The sequence below is a fragment of the Rhinoraja longicauda genome, chromosome 15 (genome assembly GCF_053455715.1).
Source record: "Rhinoraja longicauda isolate Sanriku21f chromosome 15, sRhiLon1.1, whole genome shotgun sequence".
In the NCBI taxonomy this organism is placed as follows: Eukaryota; Metazoa; Chordata; class Chondrichthyes; order Rajiformes; family Arhynchobatidae; genus Rhinoraja; species Rhinoraja longicauda.
In genome coordinates, this window is record NC_135967.1 from 10443321 (window position 1) to 10468807 (window position 25487).

At 46.0% G+C, this 25487-nt stretch overlaps 1 protein-coding gene across 2 annotated transcripts in view; it reads right to left on the reverse strand.

Annotated features, from left to right (window-relative positions):
* The window catches only part of rnf128b (ring finger protein 128b), a 133789-nt gene that overhangs the window by 41713 nt on the left and 66589 nt on the right, over positions 1 to 25487 (reverse strand). For both annotated transcript variants that reach the window (XM_078411921.1, XM_078411920.1), the window contains exon 2: positions 925 to 1172. In XM_078411921.1, the coding sequence (XP_078268047.1) occupies positions 925 to 1172 (248 nt within the window). The remainder of the gene's footprint in view (positions 1 to 924; positions 1173 to 25487) is intronic.

A 25487-nucleotide genomic window follows, 5' to 3' on the forward strand; every position in this document is an offset into this window, starting at 1 on the left:
CTGGAAATCATAATAACATTTTAGTTTGCATCCGGGCAGATCAGTGCATTTTCTCCTCCTTATTTTAAATCCTCTCGTCCATTTGACGGCAAAGGAACACGTGCCCATCGGGACAGCCAGATGCCAACAAGCAAGGAACCGGCTAACAGTGTAGGATGAACTACAGATGCTGGTTTAAGCCAAAAATAGACACAAAAAGCTGGAGTAACTCAGCAGGTCAGACAACACCTCTGGAGAAAAGGAATAGGTGATGTTTCTGGTCGAGACCTTTCTTCAGACTGCACAGAGATATAGACGGTGATGTAGAGATATAGAACAAATGAATGAAAGATATGCAAAAAAGTAACGGTGATAAAGGAAACAGGCCATTATTAGCTGTTTGTTAGGCGACAACGAGTATAGACAATGAGGCTTAACATAGAAACATAGACATAGAAAATAGGTGCAGGAGTAGGCCATTCGGCCCTTCGAGCCTGCACCGCCATTCAATATGATCATGGCTGATCATCCAAATCAGTATCCCGTACCTGCCTTCTCTCCATACCCCCTGATCCCTTTAGCCACAAGGGCCACATCTAACTCCCTCTTAAATATAGCCAAAGAACTGGCCTCAACTACCTTCTGTGGCAGAGAATTCCACAGACTCACCACTGTGTGAAAAAAAACTTTCTCATCTCGGTCCTAAAAGACTTCCCCCTTATCCTTAAACTGTGACCCCTTGTTCTGGACTTCCCCAACATCGGGAACAATCTTCCTGCATCTAGCCTGTCCAATCCCTTAAGAATGTTGTATGTTTCTATAAGATCCCGACAACAAGATGACTTTGAAGCTGGTACGTCTTGGGTGGGGGAAGGATGGAGGGAGAGGGAATGCAGGGGTTACTTGAAGTTGGAGAAATCAATATTCATACCACGGGTAACAGACCTGCTTCCTTAACTGAGCCCTTGCGATCTGGAGTCTCCTGGCCGTGTAGAAGATGAAGTAGCCGACCGTGGCGGCAGTGACCACAAAGAAGGAAATGGAGACAAAGAAGATGGAGTACTGGTTCATCCAGGCTCCGTGCTGCCGCCCAACCTCGATCACCATGTAAACCGAGATCCCCTCCTTCACCAGCGCCAGAATCTCTCGCCCTTTGATGTTGCCAATCATCACGGCCACCGTGTTGTCAGTCCCTGTGAAAGAGGAGGTAAAGTAAGCATTGCACACCTTTCAATGTAAAAGGATCAATTGAGATAGCAGCGAGTTCTCATGTTATCCCGGCCCATGACATCATTTAAGACTCCATGTCCATGGATAACACTGACAGAGAGCTTAAGGCCTCAAGTATGTTTAATCACATCATTATTGACATGCAGGTGATCCAGGGTCACGGTCAACTGACATGGACAGTCTTACACCCCCCCCTGACATATCGACACCCTTGCATACGAGCGAACCCTCGACCCATGGATACCCCAACATACAAATGCTGGTTAGCACAACAAAAGCTTTTCACCGTACCTCGGTACATGTGACAACACACTAAACCAAATTAAATGCCAGAATGAACGAGAGATTTTTGGCAGAGTGGCACAACAGTAGAGTTGCTGCCTCTTGGCAGCAGGGCCCTGGGTTCGATCCTGACTATGGGTGCAGTCTGTGTGGGATTTGTACCTTCTCCCTGTGACCACGTGGGTTTTCACCAAGCGTTCCGATTTCCCATAAACATTGAATTCTCCAATTTTAGGTAACCTCTAACAACCCCCCCCCCCCCTCCCCTTTTCTCCTCCACTCCCTCCATTATTTCCCCAGCCCCCCACTCCCCTTCCCCTGTGCACGATCACAACTCAGACCCATGTTTTCCTATGTTTCTTTTTTTCCTAGTCAGATGTGCAGCACTTTGGTCAACGTGGGTTGTTTTTAAATGTGCTATACAAATAAATTGACTTGACTTGACTTGACTTCCCACTCCCACATTCCTTCATCTGCCTCCACAATTTGCAACTCTTCAATCCTTCTGTTGCACACCATCTTGATTTAATTTCCTGCCTTTGTTCCAACTATCAACCCTCCCTCCACTGACCCATGTTCACATATTACCTACCAAGCTCTTTCCTGCCTCTCCTCTCTCCCAGCTTTCTTCTTCCCAACACCACTCCCCTCCCCCACCCCTCTACAATCAATCTAAAGAAAGGTCTTGACCCAAAACGTCACCTGTCCATGTTCTCTCGAGATGCAGCCTGACCCACTGAGTGATTCCAGAACTTTGTGTCCTTTTGTGTAAGCCTGCTGTAGTTCCTGATTTCTACATAAACTGCACTACTTTGCTTGTTTCAATGCTCTGTCCAAATGCCTCTTAGATGCAGTAATTGTAAGTGATTCCACCACCTCTTCTGGCAGAATGATCCAGACCTCAACCATTCTCGTTTGCCCCGTGCCTACGTGAGGGGAAATTTACAACAGTCATGTAATCTACCCATGTCTTTGAGATGTGACATGAAACCAGAGCAGCTGCCAGCGTCTCACACAGCAAATAAAGTGCTAGCTCCAAATAACACTGTATTCAGTATGGATCACCCATGTTAAAGGAAGGTTGATGTTAAGTGTAAGAAGGAACTGCAGATACTGGTTTAAACCGAAGATAGAAGATAACCGAAGGAGGTTGTTGTTAAGTTGGAAAGGGTGCAGAGAAAGCTGCAAAGCAGATGTAAAGGACATTCTTCCTGCTTCTATTTTCACGCTCTTAAACAAGAGCAGCTCAATGCAACTTAATATTGGAGTACACGGGTTATCAGCTTTGCTCTGTCGGGATGGAGTTTCCGTACCGGGTTTCATGCTGTGGTGTCTTGCTTCCTCCTGATCTAAATTCCACAGGTCAGGTGCACCTTGGCTACTGTTACATTTACATGCAAACGTCCAGCTCTGTATCGTTTGGCTAGGCTTTCCTAAAGGCACCGAGCATAGAAGTCCATGAATGAATGAATGAATGGATAGGAAGTAACTGCGGATATCAAAGGAGTCCAGCAGCCCGTCTAGGCCGCTGGGGAGCCGAGATTCCGGCCCACAAAGTCGGCTCTGGGAACGGATCTGCCGGCTCCGGCCGGCCGGCCCGCCCAGAGTTCCAGAGCCCCGGCCTCAAGGGGCAAATTCAACCCGCCGATCGGCGTGGAAGTCCCGATGAGATGGAAGTTGGCCGCCTCACCCAGCCTAGGCACCACATTTCAGGGAGGCTTGCAGGGGGAGGTTTCAAGCGCACTCTGGTGATTTTGTCCAGATTAAAGAAGGTGCCGGAAAATCGGTGGTGGGCCTGTAGAGATAAAGTCCGGTGCCTGCAATGAAGTTAGGCTGAAAGATCGGAGCTACCCTGAACATGGCAGGGCCATTCAGTAATCTGAAAGCAGAGGGGGAAAAGTTGTTTCTAAGGCTGGTGGTACTTGCTTTCAAGCTTTTGTACCTTCTGCCCGATGGTAGAGGGAAGGAGGAGGAATGACTAGAGTATAAAAAGATCCTTGATTATGTTTATAAAGGAACTGCAGATGCCGGTTTAAACCGAAGATAGACACAAAATGCTGGAGTAACTCAGCCTGTCCCGCTGTGTTACTCCAGCATTTTGTGTCTATCCTTGATTATGTTAATAGAAACATAGAAAATAGGAGGCCATTTGGCCCTTCGAGTCAGCACCACCATTCATTGTGGTCATGGCTGATCATCCACAATCAGTAACCAGTGCCTGCCTTCTCCCCATATCCCTTGATTCCACTAGCCCCTAGAGCTCTATCTAACTCTCTTTTAAATTCATCCAGTGAATTGGCCTCCCCTGCCTTCCGTGGCAGAGAATTCCACAAATTCAAAAGTGTCTGGGTGAAAAAGTTTCTTCTCACCTCAGTTTTAAATGGCCTTCCCTTTATTCTTAGACTGTGTCCCCTGGTACTGAACTCACCCAACATTGGGAACATTTTTCCTGCATCTAGCCTGTCCAGTCCTTTTATAATTTTATATGTCTCTATAAGATCCCCTCTCATCCTTATAAACTCTAATGAATACAAGCCCAGTCTTTCCAATCGTTCCTCATATGAAAGTCCTGCCATCCCAGGGATTAACCTCATGAACCTACGCTGCACTGCAAGGATGTCCTTCCTCAAATTAGGAGACCAAAATTGCACATAATACTCCAGATGTGGTCTCACCAGGGCCCTATACAACAGAAGGACCTCTTTACTCCTATACTCAAATCCTCTTGTTATGAAGGCCAACATGCCAATAGCTTTCTTCGCTGCATGCTGTACCTGCACGCTTACTTTCAGTGACTGGTGTACAAGGACACCCAGGTCTCATTGCACTTCCTCTTTACCTAATCTGACACCATTGAGATAATAATCTGCCTCCTTGTTTTTGCCTCCAAAGTGGATAACCTCACATTTATCTACATTATACTGCATCTGCCAAGCATCTGCCCACTCACTCACTCAACCTGTTCAAGTCACCCTGCAACCTCCTAACATCCTCTTCGCAGTTCACACTGCCACCCAGCTCTGTGTCATCTTGTTGGTTGCTTTCCCAGTCAGAGTGAAGTGTAGATGGAGTCGATGGCGAGTAGTCAGGTCTGTGTGATGGGCTACTGCCGCAAAGTCTGTGCATTAAAGGCCAGAGGCTGTAGTCCCTCTTTCAATATTAGAACAAGCTGCTCCTCAATTTCTATGCAAAGTCCAGTCCTGCCTTTGAGCATCCAGTGCAGGAGGGAAGATCAATCTGGGGACCCTCCACACACCCAACATCAGTCTATGGTCAAGGTCGCCATTCAAAGCAGTTCAGTGTCCACCCATTCTGATTGCTTTCCCCTCGTCCAAAGTTACATTCACACCCAAATGGCACTGGCACCCACAAAAAAAAAAAGTAAATATCAATTATTGTCTGAAAAAGGGTCCCGATCCAAAACTTCACCCATCCTTTTTTCTCCAGAGACGCCATCGGACCCACGGAGTTACTCCAGCACTTTGTGTCTATCTTTGTCATAAACCAGCATCCGCAATTTGTTGTTCCTTCATTTAAAATAATTTGGACAGGTACGTGGATAGGAAAGATTTAGAGGAAACTAGACAAAGTGGACCCGTTGGGCCCAAACCTCTCCTGCATTGGTGCAGCACCTTGTCCTCCCCCCACCTCCCCTCAAACCCCCTCTCTCCCTTCTCCCCCACTCCCCCCTTCCCCCCTCCCTCCTCCCCTCCCCTCCTTTTAAACTTTAAAATGTGAATAACTTAAAAATATATAACACCGATTTCAATAAAACTACTTGCATTATCGCTAAAGTGACAATGGTGAGCAAGGCGGGCCTAAAATTGCCGCGCTATCGTGTACCGTTTTGGCTGAAGTTCAGTCACAAACAAGATAACAAACGAGAGTTTTAGTATATAGATGGAGAAACAAATAACTGCAGATGCTGGTTTATACAAAGGACAGGCAAAATGAGGGAGTATCTGAGGGGGTCAGGCAGCATCTCTGGAGAAAAAGGATGGGCGATGTTTCAGATCGGGATCCTTCTTCAGACTCAATAGCATCATTAAGATTTCAATATCATGTATTAACTAAAGAGGGATCCGGACCCAAAACATCACCCGTCCTTTTTCTCCAGAGATGCTGCCTGACCTGCTGAGTTATTCCAGCACTTTGTGTTTATCGAATATTTAGAGGAATAATGGGTCAAATGACATTTTAGATGGGCAGCATGGATGGGTTGGGTCGAAGGGCCTGTTTCCAGGCTGTTTGATATAGGCATTCGCAGGTACAAGCCCTTTAGTGCTTGGTGAGGACTGGTTCCGCAGCACCTTAAACACCAAGAGAGAAAACAAACACAAGATTTGCCTCCCATTGGTTATTTTTAGCCAACTTGGAAAGCCAATGGTAAAATGTCACCAAACAAGCAAAACTAGTTTGTAATGTCTAGTTTCGACATAGAACTCCTCCGCTCAAGGGCATTGGGACTGGTTTGTTAATTTGAGAATTTAACAAGTCCCGGGTTATATATTCACACCATTGTGCCTTGCAAAATATGAGCAAATGTTCTTTCAAATTCTTTCAGAATACAGTCACTGTATGACACCGAACTCAAACAGTCCCAGCGCTCCTCTCTTTATCAGACACCCATTTGTCATCCTTTCACCTCTACCTGGTATCACTTATTGACAACATCAGACAGTCAACCCTCGCTCCACCTACATCCACCTATTTCTTAGGCAAAACACAAAGTGCTGGTGTACATCAGGCCAAAGAAGAGTCCCGACCCAAAACAGACACAAAGTGCTGGAGTAACTCAGCGGGTCAGGCAGCATCTCTGGAGGACACGGATCGGTACATTTAGGGCTGGTACCCTTCTTCAGTCAGAAGGCAGACACAAAAATTTGGAGTAACTCAGCAGGTCAGGCAACATCTCAGGAGAAAAGGAAGAGGTGACGTTTCAGGTCGTGAACCTTCTTCAGACCTTAAGAAGGATTCCGAACCTAAACATCACCAATCCATGTCCTCTAGAGATGCTGCCTCCACAGCTGAATTATACCAGCCATTAGCGTTTTGCCCAAGATTTTGGCGTTTGCAGTTCCTTGTGTCTTCACCTGTCACTTGCCACGCTTTGTCCTCACCCCCACCTCTGTGCCTTCTCTCCCACCCACCCACAAATTCCAATCAGACTGAAGGGTCCCGACCCAAAACATCACCTGCCCATTCCCTCCACACATGCTGCCTTATCTGCTGTTCCTCCAGCTATCTGTGCATTTCCTGCATTCAAGATCCAGATTAATATCAGAATGTTTAGAGCATAACCCTGAAAATTGCCAGCATCTGACCAGAAAGCTAACGTTAGAAATTGGGGCAGGTCTTTCAGCCCATTGTGTCCGTTTCCCCACAATATGATCATGACTCATTTTTTACTTTGGCACCATTTCCCTGCACTAACTCCAAATCCCTTAACACCAAATACGTACAGAACATTTGCAAAAAGTTGTCCCTCAGATTTTCATTAATTCCTTCCCCTCTCACCTTAAACCTGTGTCCTCTATTTCTTGCTACCCCTACCTTTTTTTCCCTCCCCAGTTGCTGCCTGACCAGCCGAGTTCCTCCAGCACTTTGCGTTTTGTTCAAGATTTCTGCATTTGCAATTTCTCGCCTCCCCAGCTTATATTTCACGTCAGAGAAACGAAATGCTGGAGTAACTCAGCGGGCCAGGCAGCTTCCATGGAGAAGATGGATAGATGACATTTCAAGTGCATTGGTCACATTGGTGATTGATTCAGTCTGAAGAAGGGTTCCGATTAGAAACATCACCTATCCATGTTCTCCAGAGGTTCTGCCTGACATGCTGAGTTACTACAGCACTTTGTGTCTTTCCTTTGCATCTGCAGTTCATTGTTTCTACTAATATTTCACATCACTGTGATTTTGGTAAACAACTGTCAAATCAAAACATTGTCTCATCCTCTACAGATGCTGCCTAACCAATTATTGTACTTGAAAATAAATGAGAAAATCAGATGAAGTGGGCAGGCAACACAGTGACGCAGCGGGTAGTGCGACCGCCTTACAGCGCCAGAGACCTGGAATCGACCTTGACGTGTGTTACTGTCTGTACAGAGTTTGTACGTTCTCCCCGTGACCGCGTGTGTTTTCTCCGGGTGCTCCGGTTTCCTCCCACATTCCAAAGACGTACGTGTTTGTATGTCAATTGGCTTTGATAAAAATTGTACGTTGCCCTTAGGGTGTAGGATAGGGCTAGTGTACGGGGGTGAACGCTGGTTGGCGCGGACCTGGTGGGCCGAAGGGCCTGTTTTCACACTGTATCTCTAAACACAAAGGTAAAGTCTAAAGAAATACAGAACAAAAACTGCTGGAAACACTCAGCAGGTCAGGCAGCAGCTGAGGTGCGAGAAACATTTAACCTTTCAGGTGAACGACCCTTCATGAAAACTTGAAACAAATATGAGAAAGGTGGCATGTTTTAAGTTGCAAAGAGGGGGAGGGTGGGAAAAGAGTTGTGGAATGAACAGAGGGAGAACAACTGAGATAGAATGGAAACCAACTTGCCCAGGCAACACAATACCACAGCAGCCTATTCATGGAATGAATGGAAGTGCAAGTCAATAGAACGAGTGACGCACTTAACTTTGGTGCTGTGTGGGAAGGAACTGCAGATGCTGGTTTAAACCGAAGATAGGCACAAAAAGCTGGAGTGACTCAGCAGGACAGGCAGCATCTCTGGAGAGAAGGAATGGGTGACATTTCGGGTCGAGTCTGAAGCAGGGTCTCAGCCCTAAAACATCACCCATTACTTCTCTCCAGAGATGCTGCCTGTCCCGCTGAGTTACTCCAGCTTTTTGTGCTTAACTTTGCCGTTCACAGGTATGGCAGTCACCTCGATGGAATGCCTTTATCCCCTACTGCAGTCTCAAGTCTCACTTTTTCCATGCAGGATATCGTTTGACCAAGCTTATAAAAGTTAACAAGTGCAACCGGAGACACCAAGTACAAAATGAAGACGTTAATCTGTTGGCACGAGAAGCGGACCATGGAAAAGTGAAGTGGTAGTGCATCGACAGTTCTTAGCTCCAAGGACGACCATCGGCCAAACAGGTTCGCTTCAGTGCAATCAATGGCAGCAGCACTGGCAGGGAGCCCAGGTGTCAGAGACACCCTGTATACTCAGAGAGACAAAAGCAGGTTTCAGAAAGAGCCAGCATCTTTGTCAGTATGTAGGCCGCTCAAATTTCCTGGAATCTGCTCAGCATTGTGTTCCTCCTCTACCTGCTGAATCAATATGTTGGATCAAAGATCCCATGTTCCAATCAGACTTTCACCTTTTGGTGGGGCAATTTAAAAAAAAAATTCTTACGACCAGCGCAACAAACCCACAATAATGGGCGCCTCCTCCCACGGCGGGCATCGACAGTCACGGGTTCTATCCGAGTCGACTGCCTGCCCCTCATCCGGGTGGGCCGGCCCAAGAGCAGAGCAGAGCCGTAGAATCACAGAGTGAAGCAGCGTGGAAACAGGCCCTTCAGCCCAACTTGCCCACACCGGCCAATATGTCCCAACTACACTAGCCCCACCTGCCTGCGTATCGTCCAAATCCCTCCAAGCTTGTCCTAGATAAGGAGAGAAGGAACTTTTTCACCCAGAGAGTTGTAAATTTGTGGAATTCTCTGCCACAGAGGGCAATGGAGGCCAAATCACTGGAGAGAGAGCTAAGGGCCTGTCCCACTTAGGCAATTTTAAGGCGACTGCCGACGACTAGGCTGTCGTCGACAGTTCGCCGGGGTGTCGCAGGGATGATCGTGAGGAGTCTTCCAAAGATCGTAGTGGATCTCGGCGCGTCGCTGAGAAATCAAACAGTTTGAAATTTCTCGGCGACAGTTGGCTTGTCACCAGGTATCGTTGCTTATTGCGGGCGCTGTCTGTCGCCTGCTGTCCCCAGGTTTGCTAGGTTCTCTTAGATGCATTTAGAAGCACATAATATTAAAATAAGTAAAGTAATTTCAAAATGCCATAAAATGTTTGTGTTTAACAAATTTATTTACCGTCAGGACATTTGACAAGTAGATTGGAGGTGACAGTTTGACGGTCAGGTAAGCGTGGGAATTTTCGCAATATTTATGGCCTCAGCCATTACATTTAAAGTGGGGTCAACCCAAATATGCAACCCAGAAACCAGATATACATCTCCCTTACATTTTCAAAGAATGCCCACACACTTTTCACAAAAATCCACTTAACCACTTTTAAAATTATTATTTTTTAAACCAGGATGCCGGAGAAGCATTGAAAGCGTGGGAATTTCGCGATGTTTCAGAGGACGAAGTTACAGTCTCGACCTGACTCAGCATTGTCGTGGTCATTGTCGTCGGGTAAAAGAAAAGTTTGGCGATCAGCTACGACGTTGACAGTCGTCGGCAGTCGCCAAAAAAATCACCTAAGTGGGACAGGCCCTTTAGATAGAGCTCTGGGGGCAAGTGGAATCAAGGGATACTGGGAGAAGTTGGGCACAGGTTGCTGATTGTGGATGATCAGCCATGATCACAATGAATGGCAGTGCTGGCTCGAAGGGCCGAATGGCCACTTTCTGCACCTATTTTCTATGTTTCTATCCATGTAACTGTTTCTTAAACGTTGGGATAGGCTCCTCTGGCAGCTTGTTCCATACACTCATCACCCTTTGTGTGAAAAAGTTACCCCTCAGATTCCAATGAAATCTTTTCCCCTGCACCTTGAACCCATGTCCTCTATTCCCCTAGTCTGGGCAAGAGATTTTTTTTCTGTGCAACTACCCAATTTATCCCTCTCATGGTTGCAGAGGTTGCACGTCCTAATGTGGGTGACTCACCTTCGATCTCCCATTAGCCCTCCCACTATCTGTAAGGCACAAGACCACGATAGACACTCTCCATTTCTTCCAGCAGATTGTTTGTTGCTCCAGCTTCCAACATCTGCAGGTTCTTGCACCTCCACAAGATGGTTTAGTTCAATGTTCAATTCAATGAGGAGGAATGTCCAGAGCCAGCGGCTGGTGCATCTGTGGAATTCATTGCCACAGACGGCTGTGGAGGCCAAGTCATTGGGTATCTTTTAAAGGGGAGATTGATAGATTCTTGATTAGTAAGGGTGTCAAAGGTTATGGGGAGAAGGCAGGAGAATAGGGTTGGGAGGGAAAGATAGATCCGTCATGACTGAATGGCGGGGCAGACTCAATGGGCCTAATTCTGCTCCTGTATCTCATGGTATTATGGACTAATGTTGGAAAATCAAAGAGGTATATCCAAGTCAAAAGATAGATTGTGAAATAACTCACTAATCAGCTCATCACAGTTTGGAAAAAGGCAGATTTGCAATCAGACGAATAGGTGACAACCTGGGCATGAATGAAAGCAAGTAATTTCTTCCTTGTGTCATCATATAAATTCCTTCCTGTCCTAGCTGTATCGTAAACATCGCATTAGTTGCTACGTTACCAACACACCAGACCAGCACAGATGGATGTTCTTTTACCCTTGGACTTGGCCATACTAATAATACTATTACTAATAATAATACTACTAATAACGATACTCATAATAATTCAAAAAAGTTTGCAAATGAGCTGAGGGAAAAACCATAGGGAATCTTCACCTCAAGATGGATGCTGCACACCTTAATCATTATCCTGTTAAGCAATGCAGCAATACAGTCACGCAGATAAACAGACTCATTAAAAATGAAATACAATATGGGATATACGATTAAACTAAAAAGCTTGTGAAAAAACTGAACCAGCCCATCACCAACTAGAGAGTGGTCCTGAACTACCATTTACCATATTGGCGACCATCGGACTATCGTTAATCGGACTTTATCTTGCACTAAACGTTGGTCCCTTTATCCTGCATCCGTATTCTGTGGATGGCTTGATTGTAATCATGTATAGTCTTTTCACTGTACCTCAGTATACAAACTAAACTAACCTGTTTAGTGCCACAAGTATGCTCTGGTCATGGCCAATAGTGAAGAAAAAAAAACTTGGCAATGAACAGACTGAAGAAAGTCAGATGAAATTTGTAGTGGAAAGGATAGAGGGGGATCAAAAGACGATTGTTTAGGGATAATGAATAGAATTTTGTGCTGGTTTCGAAGTCGTGAGGGAGATAAGACGGTGGCACCAGAGAAGCTGGTGGTATCATGGCCGAAACTTGTCTATGGAGAAAAGTCAGATAACAAAGCCCACTAGTCTTGGGGTTGCAACAGGGCAACACTGTGACCCAGCATAGACTTCACCTGTCTACACCAAGTTATTCAATTGCTGATCCAAACTCCTCCCCACTGGAGTCTGTGTGATAGCCAAGAAAACATGGCAAGATGGAGACAACTTTGGTTCATGATTAGGAAGGGCCCCATCAGTGTATAGGGGATTAACAAGAGGTGTGAGACATAGCTCAAATCTTAAAACCACAACCCCCAATTGAACTTATGGTCAATGACTTCCATTTAGTTACACAGTTTTAGATAAGTGGGTGCTAACTGACAGGTAACACTTGCACCACATATCAGGCAAAGACCATCCTTGACTGGAGACCGTCTAAACAGCTACTTGTCACATTGTTGGAGTATTTTTTGGCAATTACATTTTTGGTGTACTGTGTCTAGTGATGGTTACTCTGCTAGAGCAAAGATGCTGTTAAGCTGGAAAGAATGCAGAGAAGATTTATGAGGATGTTGCCAGGACTTGAGGGTCTGCACTATAGCGACTGTTTGGACAGGCTAGGACTTTATTGCTCGGAGCGCAGGAGGATGAAGGATGATCTGATAGAGGTGTGATAGAGGTGATAAGATCACGAGGGGAATAGATAGAGTGAACACGGTCTTTTACCCAGAGCAGGGAATCAAGAACCAGAAGACAGGTTTAAGGCAAGAGGGAAAAGATTTAATAGGAACCCAAGGGGCAGCTTTTTCCACACATTGGAACTAGTTGTTAGAGGGGAAAGTTGAGGCAGGTACTATAACAGAATTTAAAATACATTTGGACAGGTATATGCTTTGGAAAGGTTTCGACAGATATGGGCCAAATGCAGGCAAGCAGGATTACTGTGAATGGGGCATCTTGGTCTGCATGGGCAAGTTGCACCGAAGGGCCCTTTTTCATCACAGTGCTCACTCACCAAAGTCCCGGGTGTCATCAATGCCCAGAAACTCAAATGGACCAAATACAAATATTGCCGCTACAAAGCGCAGACCAGACCAGAGGTTGCATGTCCTTTAGTCAGTGACTCACCTTCCATCTCCCAAAAGCCCCCTCGCTATCTATAAGGCACAAGTCAAGACTGTGATAGATACTCTCCATTTCACCAGATGAATGAAACTCCAACAATTCGCAAGAAGCTTGACACCATCCAGGATAAAGATAGACACAAAAAGCTGGAGTAACTCAGCGGGACAGGCAGCATCTCTGGAGAGAAGGGATGGGTGACGTTTCGGGTCAAGACCCTTCTATGGCAACTTGGCTGGCCCCCATCTCTCCCAACGCTGATTCTTTCACGCTCCAGATCTTTGTTCTGATCAGATCAGATGTTCAGGTCAAATTTATTTTGCAAAGGTAGAAAAACCCCATCACAATCCTCGTGTTTTCTCCAGCGCTGCACCATGCCAAGGAGGTGGCTGCAGAAACATGGGCAAACATCACGAGAGATCGAGGTAGAGGATGTACAGAAATACTAAGCATGTCTGACCTGGACATGGCACTGAGCTAGGTCAGAACAACATGAACTGACTCAAACACCCAACTGGAAATGGACACCCAGTCCAATAGAGTTGAGTGGCCGAACTCTTCCCCCTCTCAGGACAGGATTAGTTGGATTGACTCCAAGCTATCAATCTATCCCATGCATTCAGTAGTAGTGCAGGCAGGAGGCAGTGCTGCCTTTTACTGACTGGTGGACTGATGAACACAAACACCAGCACCTGCCATTTGTAGAGTTCCTAGCCTTTGGTCCCAGCAGAGACGGTGAAAGATTCAAAGCAATGAGGATTGTTATGGAGATCAGAAACATGCCAGGTTGTTATTTAACACAGGTTCCAAAGAAACACTCTTCAGGGAGCAAGAATTATTTAATTATCACACTTCACTTTTTTAAAAATATATAAAGTAGCCTGCTCAATGTAACATGATACAATGGAAAATCCCAGTCGAGACCTGTTGTGATCATAGTGAAACCAATTGTTGGGTTAGTTTCTGTCAGAATGACTGGCAAGTTTTGAGTGACTCTTGCAGAAATACGTCACCAGACTGAAAAATTATCCCAAGGAAAGCACAATTCAAAGCTATGACGAGCTCAAAATTGTTTTGTTTTTTCATTAAACGAAGGCCATACAGTGCCAAGGGCAGCCCATGTTAATCGACCATGCAAACATTCTCATCCATCTTGTCAACATAGAAAAAAAACAAAGAGGGCGGCACAGTAGCACAGCTGTAGCGTTGCTGCCTTACAGTGCCAGGGAACTGTGTTTGATCCTGACTACGGGTGCTGTCTGTACGGAGTTTGTACATTATCCCTGTGACCTTGTGGGTTTTCTCCTGGTGCTCTGGTTTTTCTCCCACACTCCAGAGAAGTACAGGTTGAGGCTAATTGGCTTAGTAAAACTGTAAATTGTCCCTGGCGTGTGCAGGATAGTGTTAGTGTGCGTGGATCGCTAGTCAGCGCAGACCTGGTGGGTTGAAGGGCCTGCTTCCGCGCTGGAGCTCTAAACTAAACTGAAGATAACCGATAAAGAGCAACAAAGTGAACTTTTGCTCACATTGTTACAAACATTTACGCTTTTATGGAAGCGTCAGTCATACAGCACAGATACAGGCCCTTCAGCCGAACTCATCCATGCGTCCAAGGAAACACATCTAAGCTGGTCCCATTTTCCTGCGTTCTGCCCATATACCTCCACCCCTTTCTTATCCACGTACCTGCCCAAGTGTCGGTAAGTGGCTGCTGTAAATTACCCTGAGTGTGTAAGGAGTGGATGAGAAATTGGAGTAACATAGAGCTGGTGTGAACGAGCGATCAATGGTCAGCGTGGACGCTTGTGGGCGGAAGGTAGAAACAAGGAATTGCAGATGCTCGTTCACACATAAAAGGACACAAAGTCTGAAGAAGTGTCCTTGAACCAAAACGTCACCTATCCTTGTTTAGTTTAGAGATGCAGCACAGAAATAGGCACTTCGGCCCACCAAGTCCACGTCGACCAGCGATCCCCGTACACTAGCACTATCCTACACACTGGGGACAATTTACAATTTGACCGAAGCCAATTAACCTACAAACCCATATGTCTTTGGAGTGTGGGAGGGAACTGGAGCACCCAGAGAAAACCCATGTGATCACAAGAAGAATGTACAAACTCCATAAAGACAGCACCCGTAGTCTGGATCGAACCCGGGTCTCTGGCACTGTAAGGCAGCAACTCCACTGCTGAGCCACCGTGCCGCCTGTGTTCCAGAGATGCTGCCTGACCTGCTGTGATACTCCAGTGCTTTCTGTCCATTCCCGTAACTAACTTTAAAATATTACATCAGACAGGCAGAGGAGAGGGGAAAAGAAAAATAAATAGCTTCGTTTTGGAGGCAAGTTTGGAAGCTAATTAGAAAAGCAAAATCACTAACACCAGGGAGACATGAGGAGGTGGTTCAAGTTTACTGAGGTTGACTGACGGAGCGGTTTAAGTCAAGAAATTTGGGAAACTCCCAGGTGCAACTAATAACAAACGAGCTACGTTACACTTAAAGCAGGATCTCCTTTAAATATAGACAATAGACAATATCTCATCTGAAAATCAGCAAGGGGTTATTCAGACAATTTCCTGGATGTTTCAAGAGAATAACACTCATCCCCAAATGAGTAGCTTGAAATCCTTAATGGTGAAGCCCTCCTCCAGAGGCCCCCCGAGTACACAATACTCATTGCCTCCTGTGCTGATCAGAGGCTGAACAGCAATTATTCCGACGGTTTTACGCGTTGCCTGTTTTCTCAGGTGGATGTGCAAGTTCCCATGGTACAACTTCACAGGAAGAGTAGAGGGGGCGGATGCTCTCCCAATATATCACAGATGGCACCTCTCCCTCCAGGGACGGCACAGTGACACAGAGCTGCTGCCTCACTACGCCAGAGACCCAGCTTCAATCCTGACTGTGAGCACTGTCTGTACGCAGTTTGCACGTTCTCCCTGTGACCACGTGGGTTCTCTCTGGGTGCTTTGGTCTTCCGGTTTCCTCCCACATCCCGAAGACGTGCAGGTGCCGAAGACGGGTCCCGACCCAAAATGTCACCCAATCTTTTTCTCCTGGGATGCTGCCTGGCCTGCTGAGTTACTCCTGCAATTGTGTGTCTATCCTCAGGTTTGTAGGTTAATTAGCTTCTGTAAATTGTCCTTCGTGCGTAGAATAGAACTAGTGTACGGGGTGATCGTCGGTCTGTGTGGACTCGGTGGGCCGAACGGCCTGTTTCCCAGGCTATATCTCTAAACTAAACTGCTCCCAGCATCAGCAGTTTTGTCTCTGACGCTGGGAGCAGCCCAGAAGCCACCCATGTCTGGAGTTGACCAGCAAGATGTACTCTCTGCACCAGACCCAGGCACATCCAGGAACGATGGGTGATTCATGAGGTGCCCAGTACCTCAGGCCCATTAAAGCAATCCAAATACTTCCACAAAGGACTTGCTCCAACGTTCTGATAGTGGTCTGGGTTATTGACTGATGCATGGTGTGTTAATTACTAAAACTAACAATGTGAAGGGAATCCACAACCATTTGTTCTCCACTGAAGGGGAACGAGCTTCGACCAACTTGAACAAGGAAAACACACATCTCAGGAAAATTAAAATTCTCATGGTGCAAGAAGGCCCGTGAAAGGAATGAAAGCTTGGAGAGGCAGCAGGAGACCCAGCTAAAGAAACGCCTGAATCACTACTTCACTGCCGAACTGTGGCTTGTGTTCGTGGGGGGAGGAGGAGAGGGAGAAAAGGAGCCAGCGATGAGGATGTTGCCAGAGTGAAATAGGGGAGAAGATGAATAGCATCAAGAAGGTTAAACTGGCAAGTTTGAGGAAGGTGGATGGTACCAGGAACTCCAGTTCATTACTCGCCACAGAGCTGGAGTGACCAGATGGGTCAGGCAGCATTGCCAGCGGGGAAGCATGGTGGTGTAGCACTAGAGTTGCTGCCTCACAGCGCCAGAGACCCCGATTCGATCCTGACCACAGGCACTGTCTGCATGGAGTTTGCACGTTCTCCATGTGACCACGTGGGTTTTCTCAGGGAGCTTCAGTTTCCTCCCTCGTCCCCCAAAATGTGCAGGTTTGGAGGTTAATCAGCTTCTGTAAAACTGTCCCCAGTGCATAGGATAGAAGTGTGTTGGTAGGTCGCTGGTCAGCGTGGGCTCGGTGGGCCGAAGGGCCTGTTTCCATGCTGTCTCTCCACACTGAACTAAACACAGTGTGGCTCCCAGAAATACAGGGAAACTGGAGACTACCAACGTTATGTTCAGACTGTCAGCTTATCCTTGCACCTTTGCCAGTGAAAGCAGCGATCTTTCACTCTAAACTATGATCAAATTATCCCCGCAAAGTACAATTTTTAATAAATTACATTGAAAATAATTAGGCGGGCCGAAGGGCCTGTTTCTACGCAGTTTTGCTAAATAAACTACAATGGGTAGAGCAAGGGGACAGATAGTTCCTCAGTGTTGCAGCATAACTGGCTCTAGAGAAAAGGTCCAGTGTCTGCAATGAGAGGGGTTGAAGAATCGGGGATGAAGAATCGGGGCAGTACCCCATCTTACGGAAGGACCGTTCAGAAGTTCCCCTCCCCCCCCAGTCCGTCAGTATTTATTGAAGACAAAAGAATGCAGCAAAAATAGAACTGGTTGTTCAAAAATCTGCAGGGTGTTGGATTGTAACCAAACTAAATGTTATGCCAGGTAAAAGATTGAAAGTGCTCATTCGAGCTTCATCAATGAATACATTTATTCAACGTTCAGGAGCAACAGTTTGTATAAGAAAATAACTGCAGATGCTGGTACAAATCGAAGGTATTTATTCACAAAATGCTGGAGTAACTCAGCAGGTCTGGCAGCATCTCAGGAGAGAAGGAATGGGTGCCGTTTCGGGTCGAGACCCTTCTTCAGACTGATGTCAGGGGGGCGGGACAAAGGAAGGATATAGGTGGAGACAGGAAGATAGAGGGAGATCTGGGAAGGAGGAGGGGAAGAGAGGGACAGAGGAACTATCTAAAGTTAAAGGAACTATCTAGAGCAACAGTTTCCTCGACAACTTTTGAAACCTGTCTAAACGGATTTCCGTGCATAAAGTCATAAGCTGCATGAGGAAATACACTGAAAAATACGGATATACAGACTCGGGTAAACAGTCCCGACCACAACCCGAAATGTTAACATGGACACAAGGTTGTATATCAAAACAATAATACTCCAAGTCCTACGTGTATGAATTAAGAGCAGAAACAAGGAATTGCCGATGCTGGTTAATACACAAAAGGACACAGAGTGCTGGAGTAACTCAGCAGGTCACGGATAGGTAACGCAACGCTACCTATCCGTGTTCTCAAGAGATGCTGCCTGACCCGCTGAGTTACTCCAGCACTTTGTGTCTTTTTGTGAATGAGGAGCAGAATAAACGCAGTCCCTTCAACTTCAACATCATTTAACATGACTCATCCAATTCTAACCAGTTCTGCATCCCAAATCTTACTCTCTTGATAATCATGTATGTACATCTGCCTTAAAAACACTTAAAGGCTCTGAGGGAGAGATTTCCAAACACTGGAAATAAACTGGAGGGATAGCATCTCGTATTCCACTTGGGTACCTTATAACCAACAGTACGAACGTGGAATTATCCAATTTGGGTAACCACGCCCCTTTTTTCTCCCTAAGCTCAGTGTGCAATTATTTCTCCCACCCTTTTCCCCCTCTCTCATCCCCTTCCACCTATATTCCTTCCTCTGACTTCACATTTCTCTCCTCTTCGCATCTTATCCTTTTGACTCCTTTCATCTCCTTCATCTGTCCACCCATATCCTAATCAACCTCCCCCCTCGCCGATATCCACCTATTACTTAAGATAGACACAAAAAGCTGGGACTAACTCAGCGGGACAGGCAGCATCTCTGGAGAGAAGGAATTGGTGAAGCTTCGGGTCGAGACCCTTCTTCCACCTATTATTTGCCAGACTATTCTGCCACAAACTCGCAATCAACAATCTGCTGGAGAAGCTGGACATTTGTGGGGTGGGGGCAGAGGAAGGATTTGTGGCCATTTCGGGGTTAAACCCTGCATCAGGACATCCTTCTCCCACAACTGCCCCCTCCCACCACAGATGCTGCTCGACCCATGGAGTATCCCCAGAAGAGTGTTTGTTGCTCCAGATATAGGTGGAGACAGGAAGATAGAGGGAGATCTGGGAAGGAGGAGGCTATACTGCTCATCCACCGGGAGATCAGTTTGGTCAATGCGGACCGAGCGCAGGTGTTCAGCGAAGCGATCGCTCGGTCCGCATTAACCAAACTGATCTCCCGGCGGCTGAGCACTTCAACTCCCCCTCCCATTCCCAGTCTGACCTTTCTGTCATGGGCCTCCTCCAGTGCCATAGTGAGGCCCACCGGAAATTGGAGGAACAGCACCTCATATTTCGCCTGGGCAGTTTGCAGCCCAGTGGTATGAACATCGACTTCTCCAACTTTAGATAGTTCCTCTGTCCCTCCCGTTCCCTCCTCCTTCCCAGATCTTCCTCTATCTTCCTGTCTCCACCTATATCCTTCCTTTGTCCCGCCCCCCTGACATCAGTCTGAGGAAGGGTCTCGACCCGAAACGTCACCCATTCCTTCTCTCCCGAGATGCTGCCTGACCTGCTGAGTTACTCCAGCAATTTGTGAATAAATACCTTCGATTTGTACCAGCATCTGCAGTTATCTTCTTATACATCTTTAGCTTATGCTTGTTTTGGGAGCTAGTCCCCTTCAGTTTTCTCCTTAACATATAAAAGGCATGCTCAATCGGGTTCAGATTGGGTGATTGACATGATCACTCAAGAATCGCCCATTTTTTAGCTTTGTTGCTTTAGCAGTTTGTTTGGGATCATTGTCTTGCTGTTGAATGAACCGCCAGCCAAAGAGTTTTGAGGCATTTGCTTGAACTTGAGCAGACAAGATGTGTCTATACACTTCAGAATCCATTATGCTACTACCATCAGCAGTTGTATCATCAATGAAGATAAGTGAGCCAGTACCTTCAGCAGCCATACATGCCCAGGCCATAACACCCCCACCACCGTGTTTCACAGATGAGGTGGTATGCTTTGGATCTTGGGCAGTTCATTCTCTCCTCCATACTTTGCTCTTGCCATCTCTCTGATATGTTAATCTTCATCTCATTTGTCCACAGGACCTTTTTCCAGAACTCTGGTTGCTCTTTTAAGTACTTCTTGGAAAACTGTAACCTATCTTTGCGGCTAACCAGTGGTTTGCATCTTGCAGTGTAGCCTCTGTATTTCTGTTCATGAAGTCTTCTGCGGACAGTGGTCATTGACAAATCCACACCTGACTCCTGACGAGTGTTTCTGATCTATCAGACAGGTGTTTGGGGATTTTCATTATTATAGAGAGAATTCTTCTGTCATCAGCTGTGGAGGTCTTCCTTGGCCTGCCAGTCCCTTTACGATTAGTAAGCTCACCAGTGCTCTCTTTCTTCTTAACGATGTTCCAAACAGTTCATTTTGGTAAGTTTGGCTGATGTCTCTAACAGTTTTATTCTTGCTTCTCAGTCTCAGTGGTTTCTTTGACTTTCATTGGCACAACTTTGGTCCTCATGTTGATAAACAGCAATAAACATTTCTAAAGGTGATGGAAAGACTGGAGGAAAGACTAGGTGCTGAGAGCTCTCTTATACCTGCATTAAGGAGGCACTTAAACACACCTGAGCAATTAGAAACACCTGTGAAGCCATGTGTTCCAAACATTATGGTGCCCTGAAATGGGGGGACTATGTATAAACACAGCTGTAATTTCTACATGGTGAAACCAAAATGTATAAAAATGGCCTTTAATAAAATCGTCAATGTGTATTTTAACCACATGCAATTTTTTCTATTACAAATCTCAAATTGTGGAGTACAGAGGCAAATAAATAAATGATAGGTCTTTGTCCCAAACATTATGGAGGACACTGTATATGTATGGAGTTTGTACGTTCTCCCTGTGACCGCATGGGTTTTCTCCAGGCGCTCCAGTTTCCTCCCACACTCCAAACATGTACAGGTTTGTCTGTTAATTGGCTTCTGTCAATTGCCCCTTGTGTGCAGGAGGGAATCAGTATGCGAGTGACCGCTGGCTGGCACAGACTCGGCGGGCCGAAGGGCCTGTTTCCACACTGTATTGCTAAACTAAACCGTGCCTGCATTGTTGTGCTGAAGTCTCTCGTGTGAGGCTTGGACACGCAGCATTTTGAAGCAGACAGGTGGAAGACAAACCGAGCCAGAGCAGGCTGTATCCACACTCATTCCATGCCAGCTCGACAGCTTCTTGTTAACACACCATGACACGGCCAGTCATTCTAACACAGAGCAAAGAGCAACGTTGCCCAGGCAACAGCCCTCCTTCAGCCAGCGCAACTTTGGGACGGGACCTTAAACTCTCTCTGTTGAATGCAAAAGATCTCCCAGTGTGGAGGACCTGCAGCCTTAATGTTCCAGCTAATATCTATGCTACAATCAACATCCTTAATCAACACTCAGTCACAGAAACGTACAGAACGAATACAGACCCATCAGCCCAACTTGCTTATGCTGACCAAGGTGTCCCATTTGTGATAGTCCCGCCTGCTCACCTTTGGCATATATCCCTCTAAACCTTTCCTACTCATGTACCTGTCCAAATATCTTTCAAATGCTGCGCTAGACCTGCCTCAACTTCCTCCTCTGGCAGCTCGTTTCATATACCCACCTACCTCGGTGAAAAGGTTGCCCCTCGGGTTAGAAACAAAGAACTGCTGATGCTGGTGCATACCAAAGGCAGACAAAGTCCTGGAATAACTCAGCGGGTCAGGCAGCATCTCTGGAGAAAAAGAACGGTTGACATTTCGGGTCAGGACGCTTATTCTGACTGAAAGTAGGGGAGAGGGGGGAATTGCTGGCGAGGGTGGATTCGGTGGGCAAAAGGGCCTGTTTCCACATTGTATATCTAAAAGTAAAACAACATCTTCTGCTTTTTAATTTACTGTTGTAGACCACCCAACGTTATCAACCTTTCCCAGTAGAATCGTACAAAAGAGCAATAAGAGTGCAATGAAAGTCCTTGTTCAAATGAAGGTCACAGAGTAATCAAGTATACACACAGTAATGATAAATACAATGAGTGTAAAATAGCAGAGTGGTGCAAGATTACAAATCAAAATGCAAATGGAATAGGGATAAGAGCAAGACTGCATGGGATCACCTCCAGTATTGCGGTATGAAAACAGCGATTGGTTCAGGAATTGGATGTCAGTGGGGAAACTGTTCTTAAGTCTGAATATCGGAACTTTCAAAGCACTTGTACGTTCTCCAAGAAGGTAGAAGGGAGAAATGGGACCAGCCAGGGTGTCGGGCATCCTTGATAATACTTCCAGCCTTCCCGATGCAATGCATCGTGAAGATGGACTCGATGGAAGGAGATGCCGAGCCTGTGATGGACTGGGCTGTGTTTTCCACACTCTGCAGGTTCAGGCAGATTCAAGAGCAGAGCAGTTTCCACACCAGGCCGAGATGCATCCCAGCAGAATACCTTCCATTGCCCATCCATAGAAGTTCGAGAGAATCCTCGTGGACATGCAGAATCTTCTGAGAAGCCCAAGAAAAGTAAATATGCAGATGTACTTTCTTGATCACTGCATCAGTGTGATGGAACTAGGCAAGGTTGCTGATAATATCAATACCTAGAAACCTCAAGCTATTCACCAATTTCTAAAGCCAATCCTTTGATAAGAACAAGGCTGTGTTCACTCTCTCGTTTCCTTTGTTCAACAAACAACCCTTTTGTTGATTGATTAATTGTCTTCCTGATGTTAAGGGCTGGCTTAGGTTCTCAAACTCTTTCATACACTTTGTCTCAAAGTTGTTGCTAATTCAGCCAACCATAGTGGTACCATCGATGGAGTTAATGATTGAATTGGCAACATCGTCATGCGTAGAGCAAGGGACTGAGTAAACAACCCCGAGGGATACCAGTGTTAAGGGTCATAGAGTGATACAGTGTGGCCCATACTTGCCCATACCGGCCAACATGTCCCAGCTACACTAGTCCCACCTGCCTGCACTTGGTCCATATCTCTCCAAACCTGTCCTATCCATGTGTCGGGGTCAGGGTGGACGAAACATTATGGCCAACCCGAAACAACTGAGGTGTGTGTTGGTGAGGAAGTCCAGGAGCCAGTTTCAGCTGGAGGCTCCAAGGTCAGGGTCTTGAGGTTTACAGGTAAGCTGATTCAGTATTATGCTGTTGGAAACTGAGCTGTAATCAATAAAGAGCAACCTAAGTGTTCGTATTGTCAAGGTGATCCAATCGGCTGATTGTAGTGCAGGGGAGATGGCATCCTCCATAGACCTAATTTTCCTGTTTGCAAGTTCCAGAGGGTTTAGAGGGTTGAGATGTGGATCCTCACCAGTCTTTCAAAGCTCTTCATTATGGTCATTGCCAGATATATTGGGCAGTAGTCATTAAGACAGGTCACGTTATTTTTCTTAGAGTGATGGAGGTTTCCTTTCTAGCAGATGGGGACAGTAGACTATTGAACCAAGAGGCTGAAGATGTCGGCAAAGACTCTGGACAGTTGATTCTGCACGATTTCAGAACCATCCTGGGGCTCAATACCGGTCGGACACTTTCCGAGATTTTACCCTCATGAAAGCAGATCCGACCGAAATGAATGGGACAGATCCAGTCTAGATCGAGCTTTGTTTGGCCATGCAAAACACACGTGAAAGGCATTAGTTGAGATTAGTTTAGAGATACGGCACAGAAACGGGCCCTTTGACCCACTGAATCCATGCCAACTAGCGATCACTCGTACACCAGCACTATCCTACCCACCAGAGGCAGTGTGCAATTTTACCAAAGCCAATTAACCTACAAACCTGTACGTCTTTGGAGTGACATCATATTTTGTGCCGGTCAATCTTCAGTCAGAAGTTGTACAAGAGGTTGGACAAATCCCAAAGGATCATTTCTTCAAAGTCTTGTATTTGTTATGACATTTCCTCCACCCTGACCCTCAACACTGGTGTCTCTCAGGGTTGTTTGCACAGCGCCTTTCCCTACGCCCCATACACGCACGGGATGCTTTATTTAGTTTGTACTCTTCTCTCTCCCACCCTCCCCACTGCTAAGTCCCTGCATTAACAAGACTTTGAAGGTGTTTGTGGCTGTTTCACAACAATTTCTATCACAAAAACCCAATTCTGGATGTCAGCATCTCCTTTAGCTTTTCTTAGCGCCTCAGCACCTCTTAGCTTAAGAGTCACTGGAAATAATCAAAGAACCATTTACAATGGTGCAAATGACATGTCTCTTTAGATCTGCAAGGAGCAAGTTAAAAGGAACCCAATCAGACCCACATTGGTGGCAGCTATAGAATGACATCAAAAACCAGAGGACATAGATTTAAGGTGAGGGGGAAAAGGTAGGAACCTGAGGGGTTACTTTTTTTTGTTACACACAAAGGGTGGTGGGTGTATGGAATGATCTGCCAGAGGATGTAGTTGAAGCAAGTACTATTGCAATGTTTAAGAAACATTTAGACAGGTACATGAATAGGATACGTTTAGAGAGATATGGAGCACACGCAGGCAGGTTGGACTAGTATAGATGGACATGTTGGTCGGAGTGTGCAAGTTGGGCTAAAGGGCCTGTTTCCACACTGTGGAGGGTTTCGAAATAACTGATTACCTGCTCTTTCACAAATGACGACTCACTGAAAAACTGTTTTAAAGACAGTACGACTCATTTGACTGGTATGGAGAAAATGGAAAGAAGTTGAAATGAGTACGCAGATAATTTCCAGCAACATTTTTCAATGTTTTGATTGTGCTTTGCATCCGTGCACGTGAAACTAGACAGCAAAAATAAATAAATAAAATGTTTTGCTTTCCTGCTCTGTAAAGTCATGCTCCACAAAGCCTTTGGGATATTACACGAAAGGGTAGCAGAGTGGCGCAGCAGTAGAGCTGCTTCCTTACAGCGCCAGAGGCACAGGTTCGATCCTGACCACGGGTGCTGTCTGTACGGAGTTTGTGCGTTCTCCCCGTGAACGTGTTCCAGGCTACCCACTGTGTAAACACTGCTTTAAAATAAACCCTGCTTTGCACATCTCCTCTAAACATTGTCCCTCTCACCTTAAAGCTAAGCCCTCTAAAGCAACCATGGAAAAACCTTTAATACCGTCCACCCTGTCTGTATCTCGCATAATGTTATCTGCTTCTATCAGGTCTTCCCTCAACCTCAGGTGTTCCAGAGGGAAAAAAATCCAAGCCTGTCCAACCTCGTTATAATTAATACCATCTAATCCAGGCATCATTCTGGTAAACTTCTCCGCCCATTCAAGAGAGAGCTAGATAGAGCTCTTAAGGATAGCAGAGTCAGGGGGTAGTGGGAGAAGGCAGGAAGGGGTAAATCGTCCGTAGTGTGCAGTTTCGTGCTGGCGTAGGAGATGATTGCTGGTCGGTGCGGACAAGATGGGCCGAGGGCCAGACGTTTCCATGCTGTACCATTAAACTACATTCGATGTAAAGGAACTGTTGCACGACAATGTTGAGAACTATATTCTGCACTCTGGATCTTCCCCTTCACTCTACCTGCTGTTCTTGAGTTTGATGTTATTGGATTTATGTACAGTATTATCTGAATAATAATACCCGAATGATTGGAATAGCATGCAAGACGAAGCTTTTCACTATACTGCGGTACACTGCGTG